Source organism: Nycticebus coucang, chromosome 2 (assembly GCF_027406575.1).
Source record: "Nycticebus coucang isolate mNycCou1 chromosome 2, mNycCou1.pri, whole genome shotgun sequence".
Lineage (NCBI taxonomy): Eukaryota > Metazoa > Chordata > Mammalia > Primates > Lorisidae > Nycticebus > Nycticebus coucang.
In genome coordinates, this window is record NC_069781.1 from 64,043,765 (window position 1) to 64,061,653 (window position 17,889).

At 35.6% G+C, this 17,889-nt stretch overlaps 1 protein-coding gene across 1 annotated transcript in view; it reads left to right on the top strand.

Annotated features, from left to right (window-relative positions):
• ZDHHC21 (zinc finger DHHC-type palmitoyltransferase 21) overlaps window positions 1–17,889 on the top strand; it is a 76,166-nt gene that overhangs the window by 40,826 nt on the left and 17,451 nt on the right. Inside the window, exon 7 of the mRNA XM_053572578.1 lies at window positions 8,400–8,516. Within this exon, the coding sequence (XP_053428553.1) occupies window positions 8,400–8,516 (117 nt within the window). The remainder of the gene's footprint in view (window positions 1–8,399; window positions 8,517–17,889) is intronic.

Below are 17,889 nucleotides of genomic sequence, written 5' to 3' on the forward strand. Positions count from 1 at the left end.
CAGGTCAGGAAGGTTGATGGTGTATTGGAAGAGAAGTTATAACAATGGACCATGAAATAGAAACAAGTAGGGAGTTGACTGTGTAGGGGAAGCCGATGAAATGTTGGTTGGGTCAAAAAACTGGAGGTCCCATTGCGGTTGAGAGTTAGCATTAATAGTCTACAAAGGAGTTAGCTCATAAGGTAGGAGGTGGTATTCAGAAAGGGATATCCTTGAACTTGCAATTATGTTATGGGTACAGCTATTAGAAACCATAAGGTATAGGATATAATCTTAAAATTTATATTGAGATTAGGATAGAAGCTAAGATTACAAAAAGAAAACATCTCAAGAAATTTACAGACCAGGTATTGGAAGAATTGCTTACTGGATCATAAGAAGCCAAATCTGACTCTGGGCTTATTTTCATTTAGCTTGTATCAAGAGGTATGCACCTACCACTACCTAGTTTTGTAAGTTTTTTTTTTTTTCTTCAAATTTTAGATGATATAATTATAAAAGATTATCAGATAGGAATATAGAAATATTATTTCATATAACTGGCTCTTTACTGGTTTGTGCATGAGGACAACTATGTTTTTATATATTTTGCTCATGTGTTTCTTTTTCTGTGTTTATTTCTGCTGTTACATGTATGTAACAGTCTTTGTAGGCAGTATTCTCTGTGTTTTCACATGTTGGAGGTGGAGACTCTGTTCTTTTGTCCAACTTCTTTCTTCGTTTTCATTTATTTATTCAATAAATATTGAGTACCTGCTATGAGCAAGACCCCATTCTAAGCTCTAGGAATTCGTCGTTAACAAGATAGGCAAAAGTCCCAGCCTCAAGAAACTTACATACTGCTAACAGAGACAATTAATAACTGAGAAAATAAACATATAAAAAGAGAAGTACTGTGGAAAAAATAAAATAGGGCAAGGAAATAGGGAATACTGGGATTTTCTGTACTTTGGTCAAGGAAAAATTTCTGAAATGATGTTATTTAAGCAGAAACCTGAAGAAAGTGAGGGAGGAAGCATCTGGATAACTGGGGCAAGAGTTCCCTGAGATGGACAAATGCAGCAGCCCTGCTGTGGTGAGTTTACTGTATAAACTTTAGAAATAGCAGGAGGCCAATGCAGTTGGATCAAAATGAGCCAAGAAAAAAGTAGTAGCTATGGTCGGAGAGGCAGTTTGACTCCCACTCTCTTTTTTCTTTATCTTACTTGACATATTTTGCCTCTCCTTTCATAGGCCACCCATAACTGAATTTTATTTTGTGTTTTATTATGTGTATTTTAAAAGAATTTACTTTTATTCTAAAATTAATAAGGGCATTTTTATATTCTGCATATCTCTGTCATATCATGGTGTTGGGCTGCTTTTCATATATTTATGGGCGATATGAATAAACTGTTCAGTGGTGTTCCTGTTTAAGTATTTTGCTGATTTCACTTTTTTTTGGTGACCATGGGATGTTTCAGATTAGAGCCCTTTTTTGACTATATGTGTAATAAATACCTTTCACCCTGTGGTTTACCTTTTGACTCTCTTAATGGTATTTTTGTTGAACAGACGTTTTTAATTCAATGCACGCCACCTATCAATCTTTTTCTTTTCGAATAGTCTATTGTTTTTCATGTTCAGTTTATAAAATCTTTTTCTATTTTAAATTCACCAATATAATTCTTTTATATTGTCATGTAGGTACTATATATTTCTGTCTTTCACATTTGTAACTGGAATTGATTTTTGTGATTCTTATGAGATGGAAGTCAGGGTTTCATTTTTTTATAGATGAATATCCAATTAATTTAGCACCACTTACTGAAAAGGCAGTTTTTCTTCTCTGTTCTCCTGTGCTATCTTTGTCATATATCAGGATCCACACACGTGTCTGTTTCTGTTCTTTAGTCTATTGGTCTATTTGTCTCCCCTCATGGTTATACTACACTGTCGTTACACTGTAGTTTTATGATGTTGTCATCCAGTAGAGCAGTATTTTTAACTTTTTTTCATTCTCTTTGACCCCGTATGCAGCCATTTTAGCCATTTTCTTCCCTTACTGCCTCCGCCACACCCCAATATTAACTACTAAGGAATAGGTTTGGTCAAATAGGTTTGATTGTGAAGGGCCACAAACAATTAATAATAGCTAAGATTTTTTTTTTCTCCCTTTAAGCACCAATTTTCTCCCTCTTAGGGATAAGCCTGGCCTGATTGAGAATGTGTACGGTAGAACAGATCCTCCTACCTTGTTCTTTTCATATTAGGATGTTCTACTATTCTTTGTTTTTCCCCTGTGAAACACGGAAATGGCTTAGCACTTTCTACAAAACAAAGTAAAACAAAAAACTCCCACCAATAGAGCATATACTCTACTGCTGGGGAATCTTTTATTAGAATTGTATCAATTCTGTGGGTCAGTTTGAGTAGTTGACATCTTTGTTTTACTGAGTATCCAGATCTTCAAACCAAGTATAATCTTAAGAAAATTGCTTTAAGAAGAAATTAGAAACACAGGTAGTTCTATAATCATAAGTGAGTAAGTAGTTACAATTTTCCCGGCAAGGAATAGTCACAGATTTATTAATGTGCCCTAGCTTTACCAAATATGAAAAGAAACAATAATTTCAGTTTTATACAAAGGCTTTCAAAGAATAGGAAAAAGAGGGGACTCTCCTCAACTCATTTTATGTGTATATTATGTCTTGGGTACATAACCTATCAAGGATAATTGAAAAGAATATTATAGACTAGTCTGATGGTGAACATAGATGAAAAACTCCTCAAGAAAATATTCGCAAACTGAATCTAGTTAAATGCAGTGTGTCCATAAAGTCATGTGCAATTTAAAATAATTGTCTATTTATGGACACCCTAATAACCATCCTGACCAAGTTGAGTTCATTCTAGGAATGAAAGGTTATTTTTGCATTAAAAATCAGTCAGTGGCTAGGCACGGTGCCTCATGCCTATAATCCTAGCACTCTGGGAAGCTGAGGCAGGTGGATTGCCTGAGCTCATGAATTAGAGACCAGACTGAGCCAGAGCAAGACCCCGTCTCTAATAATAGCCGGGCATTGTGGTGGGTGCCTGAAGTCCCAGCTATTTGGGAGACTTAGGCAAGAGAATCACTTAAGCCCAAGAGTTTGAGGTTTCTGTGAGCTGTGACACCATTGTGCTCTACCCAGAGCGACATAATGAGACTGTCTCAAAAACAAAAACAAAACAAACAAACAAAAAAACCAGTCACTCAGTATGTTTTATCATTATCACATTAATAGATTAGAAAAAAATTCAAATGAACATCTCACTGTATGAAGACAAAGACAAAATTCAGCATCCGTTCTTATTATAAAATCTTAGCAAACTAGAACTAGAGGAGGACTTTCTTAACCATACAAAAATCCCTCCCCCCAATAAAAACTCTGCAAATCCAAACATCTATATCATGCAAAGATGAAATCTTGAATTCTTTTCCTCCAAGTGGGGAACAAGGCATCGGTGTCCATTGTCACCATTGTGTTTTATTTTATTTTATTTTTATTAAATCATAGCTGTGTACATTAGTATGATCATGGGGCACCATACACTTGGTTCATAGACCGTTTGACACATTTTCATCACACTAGTTAACATAACTTTCCTGGCATTTTCTTAGTTATTTTGCTAAGACCTTTACATTCCACATTGTTATTAAAAATAGTGGTAGATGTTCTAACCAATGCAGTTAAGATGAGAGAAAGTAAAGTTACAACTGCTGAAGGAAATAAAACTATCATTACTCACAGGTGATAGAAGTGTAGATAAGTTTTGGGCGGTGCCTGTGGCTCAGTCGGTAAGGCGCCGGCCCCATATACCAAGGGTGACGGGTTCAAACCCAGCCCCGGCCAAACTGCAACCAAAAAAAAAAAAAAAAAAATAGCCTGGCGTTGTGGCGGGCACTTGTAGTTCCAGCTACTCGGGAGGCTGAGGCAAGAGAATCGCTTAAGCCCAGGAGTTGGAGGTTGCTGTGAGCCGCGTGACGCCACGGCACTCTACCGAGGGCCATAAAGTGAGACTCTGTCTCTACAAAAAAAAAAAAAAAAAAAATTCTATTTTCATATAATAAAACTGTAGACAATGAAATTAATAGGAAATGCCATTTATAATAGAATAAAAAAACAGGAAATTCTTGAATTAAATCTGACCAAAAAAGTGCAAGATTTCTAGGTGGAAACTTATGAAACTTAATGACGAGAATATGTTATACATGCATGTGAACATATATATGTATGCTTTAGCGTGTGTTGTAACTTGAAAATCTAACTTTAAAATTTTTATGGAAATACAAATTATCTATTCAATAGTATAATATTCTTTTTTTTTTTTTTTTTGGCTGGGGCCGGGTTTGAACCTGCCACCTCTGGTATATGGGGCTGGCACCCTAATCCTTGAGCCACAGGCACCACCCCAATAGTATAATATTCTTATAAAAGAACAAGATGGGATGAGCTGGCCTACCAGTTATTGAGATTACAAAGCCATTGTAACTAAGATGTGTGTCATTGGTACAGAGATAAACAGATAGCCTAGGGGAACAAAATAGAGAGCCAGATCCAATTTGTGCATGTCTGGATACTTAAGCTCCAACCACCAACTTAAGGATAGCTTTTCAAATAAATCATTCTGGAATGATTGAATATCCATACTGTGAAAATAAATGCAAATCTTTTTCTTTCACTGTTTACAAAAAAATAGACATCAATTCTAGGTGGGTTAGTAACCTAACTGTGAAAGGAAAAGTTTATGAAGCTTTTAGAGGCTTTAGAACAGTGGTGCTCAACCTTCGAATGCCATGATGTATTGTCATTGTTACAAAGGGGTCGCGACCCACAGGTTGAGAACCTCTGCTTTAGAAGATAGCATAGGAGAATGTCATTATTACTTTAGGGTCAGGAAAGATTTCTTAAACAGGATATAAAAGGCACCAAAGGAAAAGATTGATAAATTGGACTACATTAAAATTAAGAACTTAGGTTTATCAAAAGATGCCGTAAACAGAGTAAATAGGTAGTCTAAGAGTGGGAGAAGATATTTGCAATATGCAGCTGAAACACAGTAGTATCCAGAACATCTGAAGGATGAATTACTGACCTTTACCTTTGGGTAAGGAAGAGGGGAGAGATTGTGATGGGGAAGGAATACACAGGAGGCTTCAAACGGTCTCATTCTGGAGAGGACAGTGTTACTTTTCTTTTAACTGAACATATGTTATATATATTTAACTGAATATAACCATACTTTGAAACAAAAAATGGGAAGAAATGAAAACCATAGAAGAAATGGGTATTGATTATATTAATTTGCTAGGGTTATAAAACCTAGGCATAGGGCATATGGGAAATGGGGACACAGTATACAAAATACTACAAACTGGGTGGCTTAAACAACAGAAATTCATTTTCTCAGAATTCTGAAGCCTGGCGGCAGGTTTGGGTTCCTCTGAAGCCTCTCTCCTGGGCTTGCAGACAGCCACTGTCTCATGGTCTGCTCACATGGTCTTTCCCCTGTGTGAGAGCGTCCCTGGTGCCTCTTGTGTGTGTCTGAATATTTTCTTCTTATAAGGACACCAGACAGAGTTGATTAGTGCCCACCTTAAGAGCCTCATTTAAACTTAATCACTACTTTAAAGGTCCTAGGTCCAATTAAAATCACATTCTGAGATATGGCAGTTAGGGCTTCAGTAAGTGAACTTTTGTGCTGAGGGGTTGGGGGGGGGCACATTTTAGTCCATAACATGATTATGTAGTAAAGATCTGGAATAGCAAGTGGGTTCTTTTGATTTGGATAAAATTTCCTAAGCCAATTTTTGGATTCACAAAGTGCTAAGTCTTAAAAAAAAAATTTAAGACAGAAGTAAAGATGCACTCTAGAGAACAGTGTTAAGTGACTCAAAATATGGATTTAGGACTGATGATGTTAATTATGCATGTGTGAACTTGGAATACAGTTGTTTTTTTGAAAATGTAAAAGTGATAAAAAGCAATTTCTAGATTAAAGTTTTTACTACTGTATTTTACATAAATACTTTTAACTACAAATGTATAACCAAATGAATAAATGTAATATTATAAGTGGATCTTTTAGTCTCATTTCCATCCCTGACATTTATAAATCGTAGTTGGCCAAAAAGTTTTTAAAAATCTTTTCACTGGGAGAAGAAGGGATGGATTTTAGTTGGTCATAGATGATAATTTTAGTACAGTAAGCTCTGCTATAATGCAATACGTGCATCCCTAAAAATCACTTCACTGTGTAAAACCAAGTAACAAAAGTACAGGGTTTATGGGAAATGGGGACGCAGTTACCAACACTTGGTCAGTTGCACTTCTAAAAGGGTAGGAATCTGAACAAGCAGCAGCACATTTCTATCCATGTTAAATGGTTAAGAAATACCTAAGTACTAAAATAGATATGACACTGTACCTTGAAAGAGGCCTGACATTCTCCTGTGGAGTGAGCCTCCGAAGGGCCGCAGGGTGTGACAGAAGGAGGGCCTCTGAAATTGGAGGGGAAGCTCTCATACCAGGTATAAATATAACACGTGATAAGCTGAGGTCACTAGTAGATGTTTGAGGGATGTGCGTCTTGTGTATTCCTCCGTGGCTTGGTTCATCTGGGTACAATTTTCTGTGTTCATCAAAGATTTTTCATAGATAAAATCATGGGTAAGAAACAGAATTATTGCTATGCTAAAATTGTCTCAGTTTTGTAGGAACAAATGTGTGTTTTCAAACATTATAGCATAACTTACTTAGTTTTTCTGTCATTCACAGGCACACCTTTTAATATTTGTTTGTTTTATAAGGATGCTGAATTAGGCTCTTTTTACCGAAGTTTTGAAATAACTGCCTAATATTTGCTACATGACATCTTAATTACCTCAGTGAATTTAAAATTTCCCCAGGCAAATGAAGAAGTAATTTATGTGTGGAATCAGATTTTTGCTTGAGTGTGGTGGTGGTTTGATGTAATGCATACACCAAAAAAACATCATTTCTTTTGTTTCAAGTGGCCTTATTATCATTTTGACCCCAATGCTCCATATTTGGTATTGCTATTAAGGTATGTTCAATTCTTATTGTGAATCAGTATAAAAGAAAGGATATGGGTGGTTGTGTTTTGGAGGGCCTTTCCATCTGCTTGTTGCTTTTATTCACTGTGCTGTTTTATTCCAAAGCTTTAGCAATAATAGATTTCCAGTAGACGTTTTCATTCTTTGATTCTGTTCCTCCACTGGTCTATTAGGTAACAGTAAGGGTGAATGAAATGCTTCTTGTTTTCCTGTTCTTCTATCACAATATCTTTGGTTTCAGGACCCTCATTTTCAGTCTCCTAGCCAGAAAATCAGTTTTCATTCACAACATTTCCATTTCTTCCTCCTGTCTAGATGGTTCCTTATGTTTCTGTAGTACTCTGCATGCATCCCACTTCTAGCGTATTATCACATTGTCTTGAAGTTTTACAAAGCTGGGCTCTCTTCTGTAAGTAATTGTCACATGTGGGGATATGGGCCATATCTTTGTCGTTTTTACATTTCTATTATATAGCTCAGTGCTTGGCAGTGGTGGTTGGGTGATTGGATGGAAGAGTGAATGAAGAGAACTGTCATCATGATCCTATTGATTTATGTTTTCACCTCATTTTAAGTGAGTTATGTGATTTCCAGGTGTCTTGGTCAAACTTGTTAGCAGTATAATAATAAAATTTCTTTATTTTATTATTTATTTATCTGAAAGGGCTACCACTTTGTTCAACACTTTTTTTTTTTTTTTTGTCTTGGGTAAAGAGGTTTAAAACACAAACAAGAGCCAGGTGTGGTGGCTCGTGCCTGTAATTCTAGCACCCTGGGAGGCTAAGGTGGGTGGATCGCCTGAGCTTACAAGTTGGAGACCAGCCTGAGCTAAAGCGAGACCTCATCTCTAAAAATAGCTGGGCATTGTGGTGGGTGCCTCTAGTCCCAGCTGCTTGGGAGGCTAAGGCAAGAGAATTGCTTGAGCCCAAGAGTTTGAGGTTGCTGTGAGCTGTGAGGCCACAGCACTCTACTGAGGGTGGCAACATGAGACTTGGTCAAAAACAAAAACAAAAAAACCACACATACAAACAAGGTTAAGTTGTAACCTTGAGATTGAATGATTTTTTTGACATGAGAGTAGTAAAATCCTGTATATTTTCACTTGCTGACATATATCAAAACCAGTAATTTTTGAAATTTTCAAATGTTTATATATTGATTAAATAGAACAAGTTTAAAAGGGGGGAGGGTAGTTCTTTTAAGATAATGAGGAGGATATGTTATGGCTCAATTATTGATGATTATTGCAACTATAAGCAACTCTTGAGATAGTTTTTAAGACTTTTCTTTTTCTTTATAGGATCTCTTTGTTGTTAGACATGAGTTGGCCATAATGAGACTAGCTGCTTTTATGGGCATCACTATGTTAGTCGGAATAACTGGACTCTTTTATACGCAACTAATTGGCATTATCACAGTAAGTATACTTTTAATGTAAAGTAACAGATTTATGAATGCATTACTGCATTACCTAATTATGAATTTCATTCTAAAAACTTACAGAAAGTTTAGAAATTGAAGGATAAAATTAACCATTTAAAAAACATTTTTATTTTCACATGCCTATGTAATCTTAAAGTAGTTATAATCAAGTGCAGAGTATACATACAATTTTGTATCCTGCTTTTATAAGTTAACAGTAATTTTAATAGGACTATTGACATCAAGTTTATAGTTTTTAATGCTTGGATGTTCTCTATTTAGTGAATATATCATGCTTTAACCATTTTCTAATTTATTGCCATCAGTTTACAATTGTTTTTTCTGTATTACAAATGATAGTAAACATCTCTTTTTCCTCTTTAATTTATTAATTTAGGGGAAATTCTCAGAATTGGAGTTGCTGGTAAAGCACTTCCTTAGTAATTAAATCTTATTTTGAATGTATTTATTAAAGTGTAAACTAAATAAGCGATGGCCATTGTTTATCTAGGATGTCTGAAAGTCTTGACAGTTCTTGATTTTATGATATTTGATAGGGAAAAGTCTTGAAATAATGTCAAATCTATTTTTATATTTATATAAGAATATACTTATAGTATTTATTTATCTTTTTTATTATTACCTTCATAGGAATAAGTAGTTTTTTTCACCCTATCTAATTGCAGCAACTGCATCAAACACAAAGAAGTATCATGCTCTGTACTGGTACGCTCATAGGTGCCTCTCTGTTTCATGAACTTTTTATGGGTCAGATGGAGGCTATAGGAGTTATTAGAGATAAGATTAAAATATATGTGGTAGTACCAGTTTTTCTTCAATTTTCTTCAAATTTGGTCTCTTTATTATAACAGAAAAGATGTTAAAAAAATGAGAAAATTTATATTAAGAATGTTTTGAAAAGATAATACACTGCAGAAGATGTAGAGCAAATAGGCTTTCTCTTGCATTATTCTTGGGAGTATAAATTAGTATAATTTTTTTCAGGGAACAAATTGTAAATGTCTGTCAAAATTTAAAATTCAGAGTTGTTTTGACCAACCTCTACAAATTTATTTTATAGAGCCTATTTATTTGCATCTGTGTAAACGTCTTTGTTTGAAAGGTCTCCAGTACTTTGTTATAAACAGGCACAGCTCAGATATATTGCAGTTTGCTTCCAGATTATTTCAATAAAGTAAATATCACATAAAGGTAGTCGCATGATTTTTTTGTTTCCCAGTGCATATGATAGTTATGGTTATACAAAAATAATAAGTATGGTGCCCCATGATCACATTAATGTACACAGCTATGATTTAATAATAAAAAAATAATAAGAAGAATACCTAGGAATATCTTTAACTGAGGAAGCAAAAGATCTCTACAAGGAGAACTGTAAAATATTGATTAAAGAAATTGTAGATGACACAAACAAATGGAAAAGCACCCCATGCTCATGGATTGTAAGAATCAACATCATTAAAATGATCATATAGCCTAAAGCAGTCTAGAGAGTCAGTACAATTAGTATCAGAATATCAACATCATTTTCACAGAACAGTCCTAAAATTCATATGGAACCAAAAAAGAACCCAAATAGCCAAAGCAATTTTAAGCAAAAAGAACAAATCTGGAGGTATTGCATTACTCATAATTTTAATGCAAGTCTACAGTAAGCAAAACAGGATGGTACCATTATAAAAGTAGACATATAGATCAATAGAACAAACTAGAGAACCTCAATATAAAGCCATGTACCTACAACCAACTGATCTTTAACCAACATGACAAAAATGTACACTGTTAAATAAGTGGAGGTAGGAAAATTGACTAGCCATATAGAGAATGATGAAGCAGGATCCTGTCTTTTCCCACACATGAAAATTAACTCAAGATAAATTAAAGACTTCCATGTAAGATCTGAAGTCATACAAATACTAGAACAAAATGTTCAAAAGGAAATGCTTCTAAACCTTGGTCTAGGCAAAGAAATTTAGAAATTTATAACCAAGACTCCAAAAGCAAATACAGCAAAAACAAAAATAAATAAATGGTATTTACTTAAACCAAAATGTTTTCACACAGCTAAATAAATAATCCACAGAGTAAATAGACAACTTACAGAATGGGAGAAGACAGTTGTAAAAAGGACTAAAATTATATCCAGAATCTACAAGGAACTCAAATCAACAAGGAAAAAAAAATAATCCCTTAAAAAATGGGTGACACAAACACTTTTCAAAAGAAGATATACAAATAGCCAACAATATGAAAAAATGTTCAACATTACTAATCATCAGAAAAACCTAAGTTAAAAGCACAAGGAGAAATTACCTTACCCCAGTCAGAATAGCCATTATTAAAAAGTCAAAAAATAATAGATTTTGGCATGGATGTGATGAAAAGAGAACACTTACACATGTTGGTGGAAATGTAAACTAGTACAACCTCTAAAGAAAACAGTGTGGAGGGAGGCGCCTGTGGCGTAGTCAGTAGGGCGCCGGCCCCATATACTGAGGGTGGCGGGTTCAAGCCCGGCCCCGGCCAAACTGCAACCAAAAAATAGCCGGGTGTTGTGGCAGGCGTCTGTAGTCCCAGCTACTTGGGAGGCTGAGGCAAGAGAATCGCTTAGGCCCAGGAGTTGGAGGTTGCTGTGAGCTGCGTGAGGCCACGGCACTCCACCGAGGGCCATAAAGTGAGACTCTGTCTCTACAAAAAAAAAAAAAAAACTTCACTAAAAAAAAAAAAAAAGAAAGAAAACAGTGTGGAGATTCCTCAAAGAAATAAAAGTAGACCCACCACTCAATCCAGCTATCATCTGCCCAAAGGAAAAGAAATCATTGTATCAAAATACACCTGCATTTCCATGTTTAATGCAGCAAGGTCACAATTGCAAAGATATGGAATTACCTGTCCATCAGACTATAAGAGGATAAAGAAATGTATATGCCCCATGGAGTCCTACTCAGCCATAAAAAAGAATGAAATAACGCTGTTTGCAGCAATTTGGATGGAACTGGAGGTCATTACCCTAAGTGAAGTAACTCAGGAATGGAAAACTGTTAAGGGACAAAGTACTATGTGTTCTTACTTATAAATGGGGTCTAAGCTGTGGGCACTCATGGTTATAGAGAAGGGTGTAAAAGACATTGTAGACTCAGAACAGAAGGAGGAGGAGGGCAGGGACTAGGGAGTGAGGAATGAAAGTGATCTCTTGGGGACAATGTATACTTTTCAGGTGATGGGTACACTAAAAGACCAGACTTCACCACTATATAATACATCCAGGTAACTACTTACCCCCCTAAATCTATTGAATTCTTTTTAATTTTTTTTTTTTTGAGTTTTTAGCCAGGGCTGGGTTTGAACCCACCACCGCTAGTATATGGAGGTGCCCTACTCCTTTGAGCCACAGGCGTCGCCCTAAATCTATTGAAATTTTTAAAAAGGAAAAATTAGTTATATTTATGCTATACTGTAGCCTATTAAGTGTTAAATGGCATTCTGTTTTAAAAATATATACCTTAATTTAACAATACTTTATTGCTAAAAAATGCTAACAATCAAACACCAAGTGCCCACTTTGTGTTTCTGTGCCACATTTTGCTAATTTTCTTAATATTTCAAACTTATTATTATGTGTGATGTTGCTTATCTTTGATGTTACTATTGTAATTCTTTGGGGCATCATGAACTGTGCCTATTTAAAATGGTGAACTTAATCAATAAATGGTGCACGTGTGTTTTGATTGTTCCCTCAACCAGCTGTTTCCTGTCTCTCTTCCTCTCCTCAGGCCTCTCTGTTCCCCGAGGCACAACAATATTGAAATTAGACCAATTAATAACCCTACAGTGGCCTCTTAAGTATTCACGTGAAAGGCAAAGTCACCTGTCTCTCACTTTATCAAAAGCTAGAAATGATCAAGCTAGTGAGGAAGGCATATTGAAAGCTAAGTTAAGCTGAAAGCTAGACCTCTTGCACCACACATTTAGCCAAATTGTGAATACAAAGGAAAAGTTCTTGAAGGAAATTAAAAATACTACTATGTTGAACCCATGGATGGTAAGAAATTGAAGAAGTCTTGTTGCTGATATGAAGAAACTTTTAGTGGTCTGGATAAAAGATCAAACCAGCCACAATGTTACCGTAAACCAGTGGTTCTCAACTTTCCTAATGCTGCGACCATTTAATACAGTTCCTGTGGGTTGCAACCCACAGCGGTTGAGAACCGCTGCCTTAAACCAAAGACTCATCCAGAGTAAAGCCCCAACTCTCTTCAATTCTCTGAAGGTTGAGGAAGGTGAGGAAAAGCTACAAAAGAAATGTTTTAAATTAGGAGAGGTTGGCTCATGAAGCTTAAATTAAGCACCATTTCCATACCATAAAAGGCAGGACCACATCTATGGAGCATATTGCAAGGGCACAAGTCAAATCTGTCAGATGTAGAACATAAATGTCTTAACACAATAATTAAGTAAATGTGGCAAAAGCTATGTTGATTGGTTTGATGTAAGCACGTCAGATTGGATAAAAAAATCAACACATTGTACCCCACACGTGCGTAAATGTATTCATGATCTATATGCATATGATTTAATAAAAGAAAAGTTTAAAGCTAAGCAAGCACTTACATAGAAACTACAGCAAGTTATCCAGAAAATCTAGCTAAGATAATTGATGAAGGTAGAAATAGCCTTCTATTGGAAGAAGGCGCCATCTAAGAGTTTGACAGCTAGAGAGGAGAAGTCAACTTGGCATCAGATCTTCAAAGGACACACTGACTCTCTTGTTAGGAGCTAACGCAGCTGGTAACTGAAAGTTGAAGCTATGCTTATCTGCCATTCTGAAAATCCTAGGGCCGTTAAGAATTGTGCTAAGTCTACTCTGCCTGTTGTCTATAAATGGAGCAACAAAGCCTGGATGACAGAACATCTGTTTACAGAATTGTTTGCTGGATATTTTAACCCCACTGTTGAGACATACTGCTAAGAAAAAAAGATTTCTTTCAAAATATTACTGCTTTTGACAACACATCTGGTCATCCAAGATCCCTGATGGAGAAGTACAATGAGGTTAATCTTCTTTTATATCTGCTAACACAACATCTATTCTGCAAGCCATGGGTTTTGATTTTCAGGTGTTATTACTTCAGAAATACATTTTGTAGGATTATTGCTATTATAAAGGGTGATTCCTCTGATGGATCATTTTCTGTATCGGTGGTTTGTTTATAGATCTTTGGAACACTGAGGTTGTCTAAGAATAAACTTCGGCAGTAGTCCACACAGGTTTTCACAAATACATGCATGTCATACAAAGCCATCAGGGAATTCCCAGTGGGGGCCCCTGACAAAGTACCTTTGGTATAGTAATTCTAAAAGAAATTATCTCTAAAATATATTTATCATCCTGCATTTGGCTAATATTTTAAATGCACCATTCTAGATGCCACTTTACCCAGGGTAACAGCTTGAGACTCTGTCTCAAAAAAAAAAAAAAAAGGAATATTTTTGATTCATGGGATTGGGTCAGAATAAAACAGGAGTTTGGAAGAAGTTGATGCCAATCCTTATGGTTGACTTTAAGGAGTTCTTTAAGGGGTTTAAGGCTTTGGTGGAGGAAATACCTGCAGAAATGGTGGAAGTAGCAAGAAATGAGAATTAGAAGAGAAGCCTAAGACGTGACTTATTTGCTACAATCTCAGAAGCAATTTAAAGATGAAGAGGGGCTGCTTATGGATGAGCAAAGAAAGTGGTCTTATTGAGATGTCTACTCCCAATGAAGATGCTACGAACATTTGGAAGTGACAACAGGGGATTCAAAAAAGTACATAAAATGTGCATAAAATGCTATCAAATAGCATGGCATGCTACAGAGAACTCTTCCATGAAAGGAAGAGTCACTCAACCTTCATTGTTGTCTTTAAGAAATTGCCACAGCCACCCTGGCCATCAGCAGCCACCACTCTGATCGTCAGCCATCAGCATCAAGAAAAGATTCCCCCCATCTGCAAAAAGATTAGGGCTCTCCGAAGGATCAGATGATCATTAGCATTTTTAGTAACAAAGTATTGTTAAGATAAGGCATATACTTTTTTTTTTTTAGGAAATGCTATTTTGCACTTCTTAGACTACAGTATGCAAAGTCGGACAAGTTTACAAATTTGACACCATGCATTTACATTGGCAGCGCTGTACAAACAGCTCACTAAGGTTTCATAACATTGGTATATCAGTGTCTCACAGCTATGTTCATGTCAACATGTGGTGGTGTCTTGCTTATGGTGTTCATTATTGTTGCATGGTTTTGTGTGCTGAGGTGAGAATGTTGGAGCTTGAATTAGAGCAACAAATAAACATTAAATTTCTTGTTAAACTTAGCAAGAGTGGAGGTGAAATCAAGGCTCATGTTAGTCCAAGTGTATGGGGATAATGCCATGAAGAAAACATCAGTATGCAAATGGATTAAACATTTTTCTAGGGGAGATTAAGTGTCACTGATGAAGAGAGGTCGGGGCAGCAAGTAAGGAGAACTAATGAAAACATTGCAAAAATTTATGGAATTGTGCATTAAAATTATCAGCTGACTGAGAAGCATAGCAGACTAAATAAACACAGATAAACAGGAAAATCTTAACTGAAAATTTTGGTTTGGTGTTTACAAAAATGGTCCTGAAGGAGCTCGCCAATGAACAAAAGCAAAGAAGAGTAAGTTTGACAAGACCTTTTGGACAGGCAAGGCCATGTTATCACTGGTGATGAAACATGGATGTACCAATATGACCCTGAAATAAAGCATCAAAGTGCACAAGGAAAGTCAGCCAATTCTTCACAACCAAAAAGTTTCCATCAGTCCAAATCAAGAGTCAAAGGGATGTTGCTAACCTTTGTTCACATCAGAGGGAATATTTATTATGAATTTGTACCCACCGTACAGTTACCCAAGTTTACTATTTGGAAGTGCTGAAAAGTCTGCGTGAAAAGGTTAGATGACCTGAATGTTTCGCCACAACTCACGGCTCATGTATCACGACTCATGTATCACAACAGTGCACCAGTTTCTATGACACTGTATATGAGGGAGCTTTTAGCTAAATAACTAAACAAATTTATTTAACATAGTTAAACAAATACCCCCCTATGTTGGAATACCCTCTCTACTCACCTGATTGGGCCCCTAATGACTTTTTTCTTTACCTGGAGATAAAGGAAATATTGAAATGAAGATTTCGATGACATTTAGGAGATCAAGAGTAATATGACTATAGATAGCTCTTATGGCCATTCCAGAAAGAGAGTTCCAAAATTGCTTTAAAGCAGGCGTCCTCAAACTTTTTAAACAGGGGGCCAGTTCACTGTCCCTCAGACCATTGGAGGGATGGACTATAGTTTAAAAAAAAAAAAACTACGAACAAATTGCTATGCACCCTGCACATATCTTATTTTGAAGTAAAAAAACAAAACAGGAACAAATACAATCACACTGCCTCATGTGGCCCGCGGGCCGCAGTTTGAGGACTCCTGCTTTAAAGGGTGAACTAGGCATGGGTGTTGATGCATAGCTTCCCAAGGGGAGTACCTCAAAGGTGACTGTAGTGATATTAAAGCAGTGTGGTATGTAGCACTTTTTCTAGGGTGAGTTCATGAACTAAATTGTCAGACCTCATAGTGTTATATAAGCATAATGTTTATATGCATTGGGTAACTAAAAAATTCATGTGACTCACTTTGTCACAATACTTGCTTTATTGCAGTGGTATGGAACTAAACCTGCAATATCTCTGAGGTATGCCTGTAAGTTATTTATTTTTGTTAGTTTTTAAAGGATGTATATGAGGTTCTGTTTAGACTCTATTCCATTCTACCAACATATTAATATTCTCAAATTGCAGGGATTTTTTCCTGAAATTGAACAATTTATATTGTATTGGGAAAGGGGACTAAGTTCTGATTTTGATATTTCTAAAAATGAGTAAAAATCACATGTGTGAAATAATGCTGTCGCCAAAGGTTTCATCTCTTTCTGCATACATATAGTACCCTCTCAGAACACTGTACTAGACAGGGCTGATGTCTATAGAAATTATACGTCTGTAAAACATTAAAAAAAGAATGTTGATTAAGAGAGAGAAAGCAAGAGAGAGAACATGTACTAAGTGTTAATCTAATCTTTGCTTTATTTCCTCTTGACTATGAATACTTCTTAAAATTATATTGAATTTTGATTCTGTGTGCCTGGGATTTCATAATGAATCTAAAGCACTACTCTTTTTGGATTAAAAAATAATGCTAAAAGGAGTTTCTAGAATATTCCTCCTTGCACCGATTTAAGGTTAAGTCTTAATTATTTAAAGTTGTTACGCGTTCAGTGTTTAATTCTAAATCTAATGAATTAACATTTAAATTAAATAGCATGTAATATTTTAATTAAAGTTAAACTACACATTGTGCTTACTTTATAAAATGTATTTGTGATTTCATTTTGTGATGAAATTATCTGCAAGAAATTACACATCTGGACATGTTTTGGTCATAATCTGAATCCATGAGTCTCTCTTTACGGTGTGAAGAAGTGATGAATTTGTCACGTAACATGAGGAAAAAAAACAAGTGGGAGAAGCAATCACAGTAAATTTGATTTTTTTCATAGAAGGATTTCTTTTTCCCCCACTCTTGCACCCTAAAGATCCTAGAGCATTTTGCAAAACCATTGATGGGGGTGTCATTTCATTATGTAAGTGACGTAATTGCATAGTTTGAACATAGAACTATTAGAAAATAAACAAGCAAAACAAATACTACCTCTTTTTAGGTTTAGCTTGAGGTTTTCAGCTTGTAGCATATTAATTTCAATAATGTTTTAGCTATTATTCATGCTTACTTGGAAAAAAATGAACCATTTCTCTTATATGTAAGAGGAAAAATCCCATCTTCCTGTTGATAGTAGAAGGTAACAGGATAATCATAGCAATGATAATCTGATGTCATTTTAGACCTAGCAAAAGTAGATTATCTGTGACCCAGATAAAATAATTAGAAATTACTTTAAGTTAAAAATAGGGAATTTCTAATCTCATTTTCAAGGTTAGAAGATCTCAACAGGACCAGATGTTTTTGTTAAATAGACTCATCTGAAGTCCAGTTTTAAGGATTGCCTTTGCTTATTTTTAGATTTAATTTTAAACAGGATTTAAATATACATACGTATGCACTTTTGCTAAAATTAATATTGAAATTAAAATGTTTTCACAGCAATCTCTCCACTTTAAGGCATTCTTTTTTATTTAGGGGAACAGGTTATTCTAATTATTTCTTACTTAGACTATTTAGCCTTTTTTTCTTTTGCTGTTTCTGAATGAAGGCTAGTG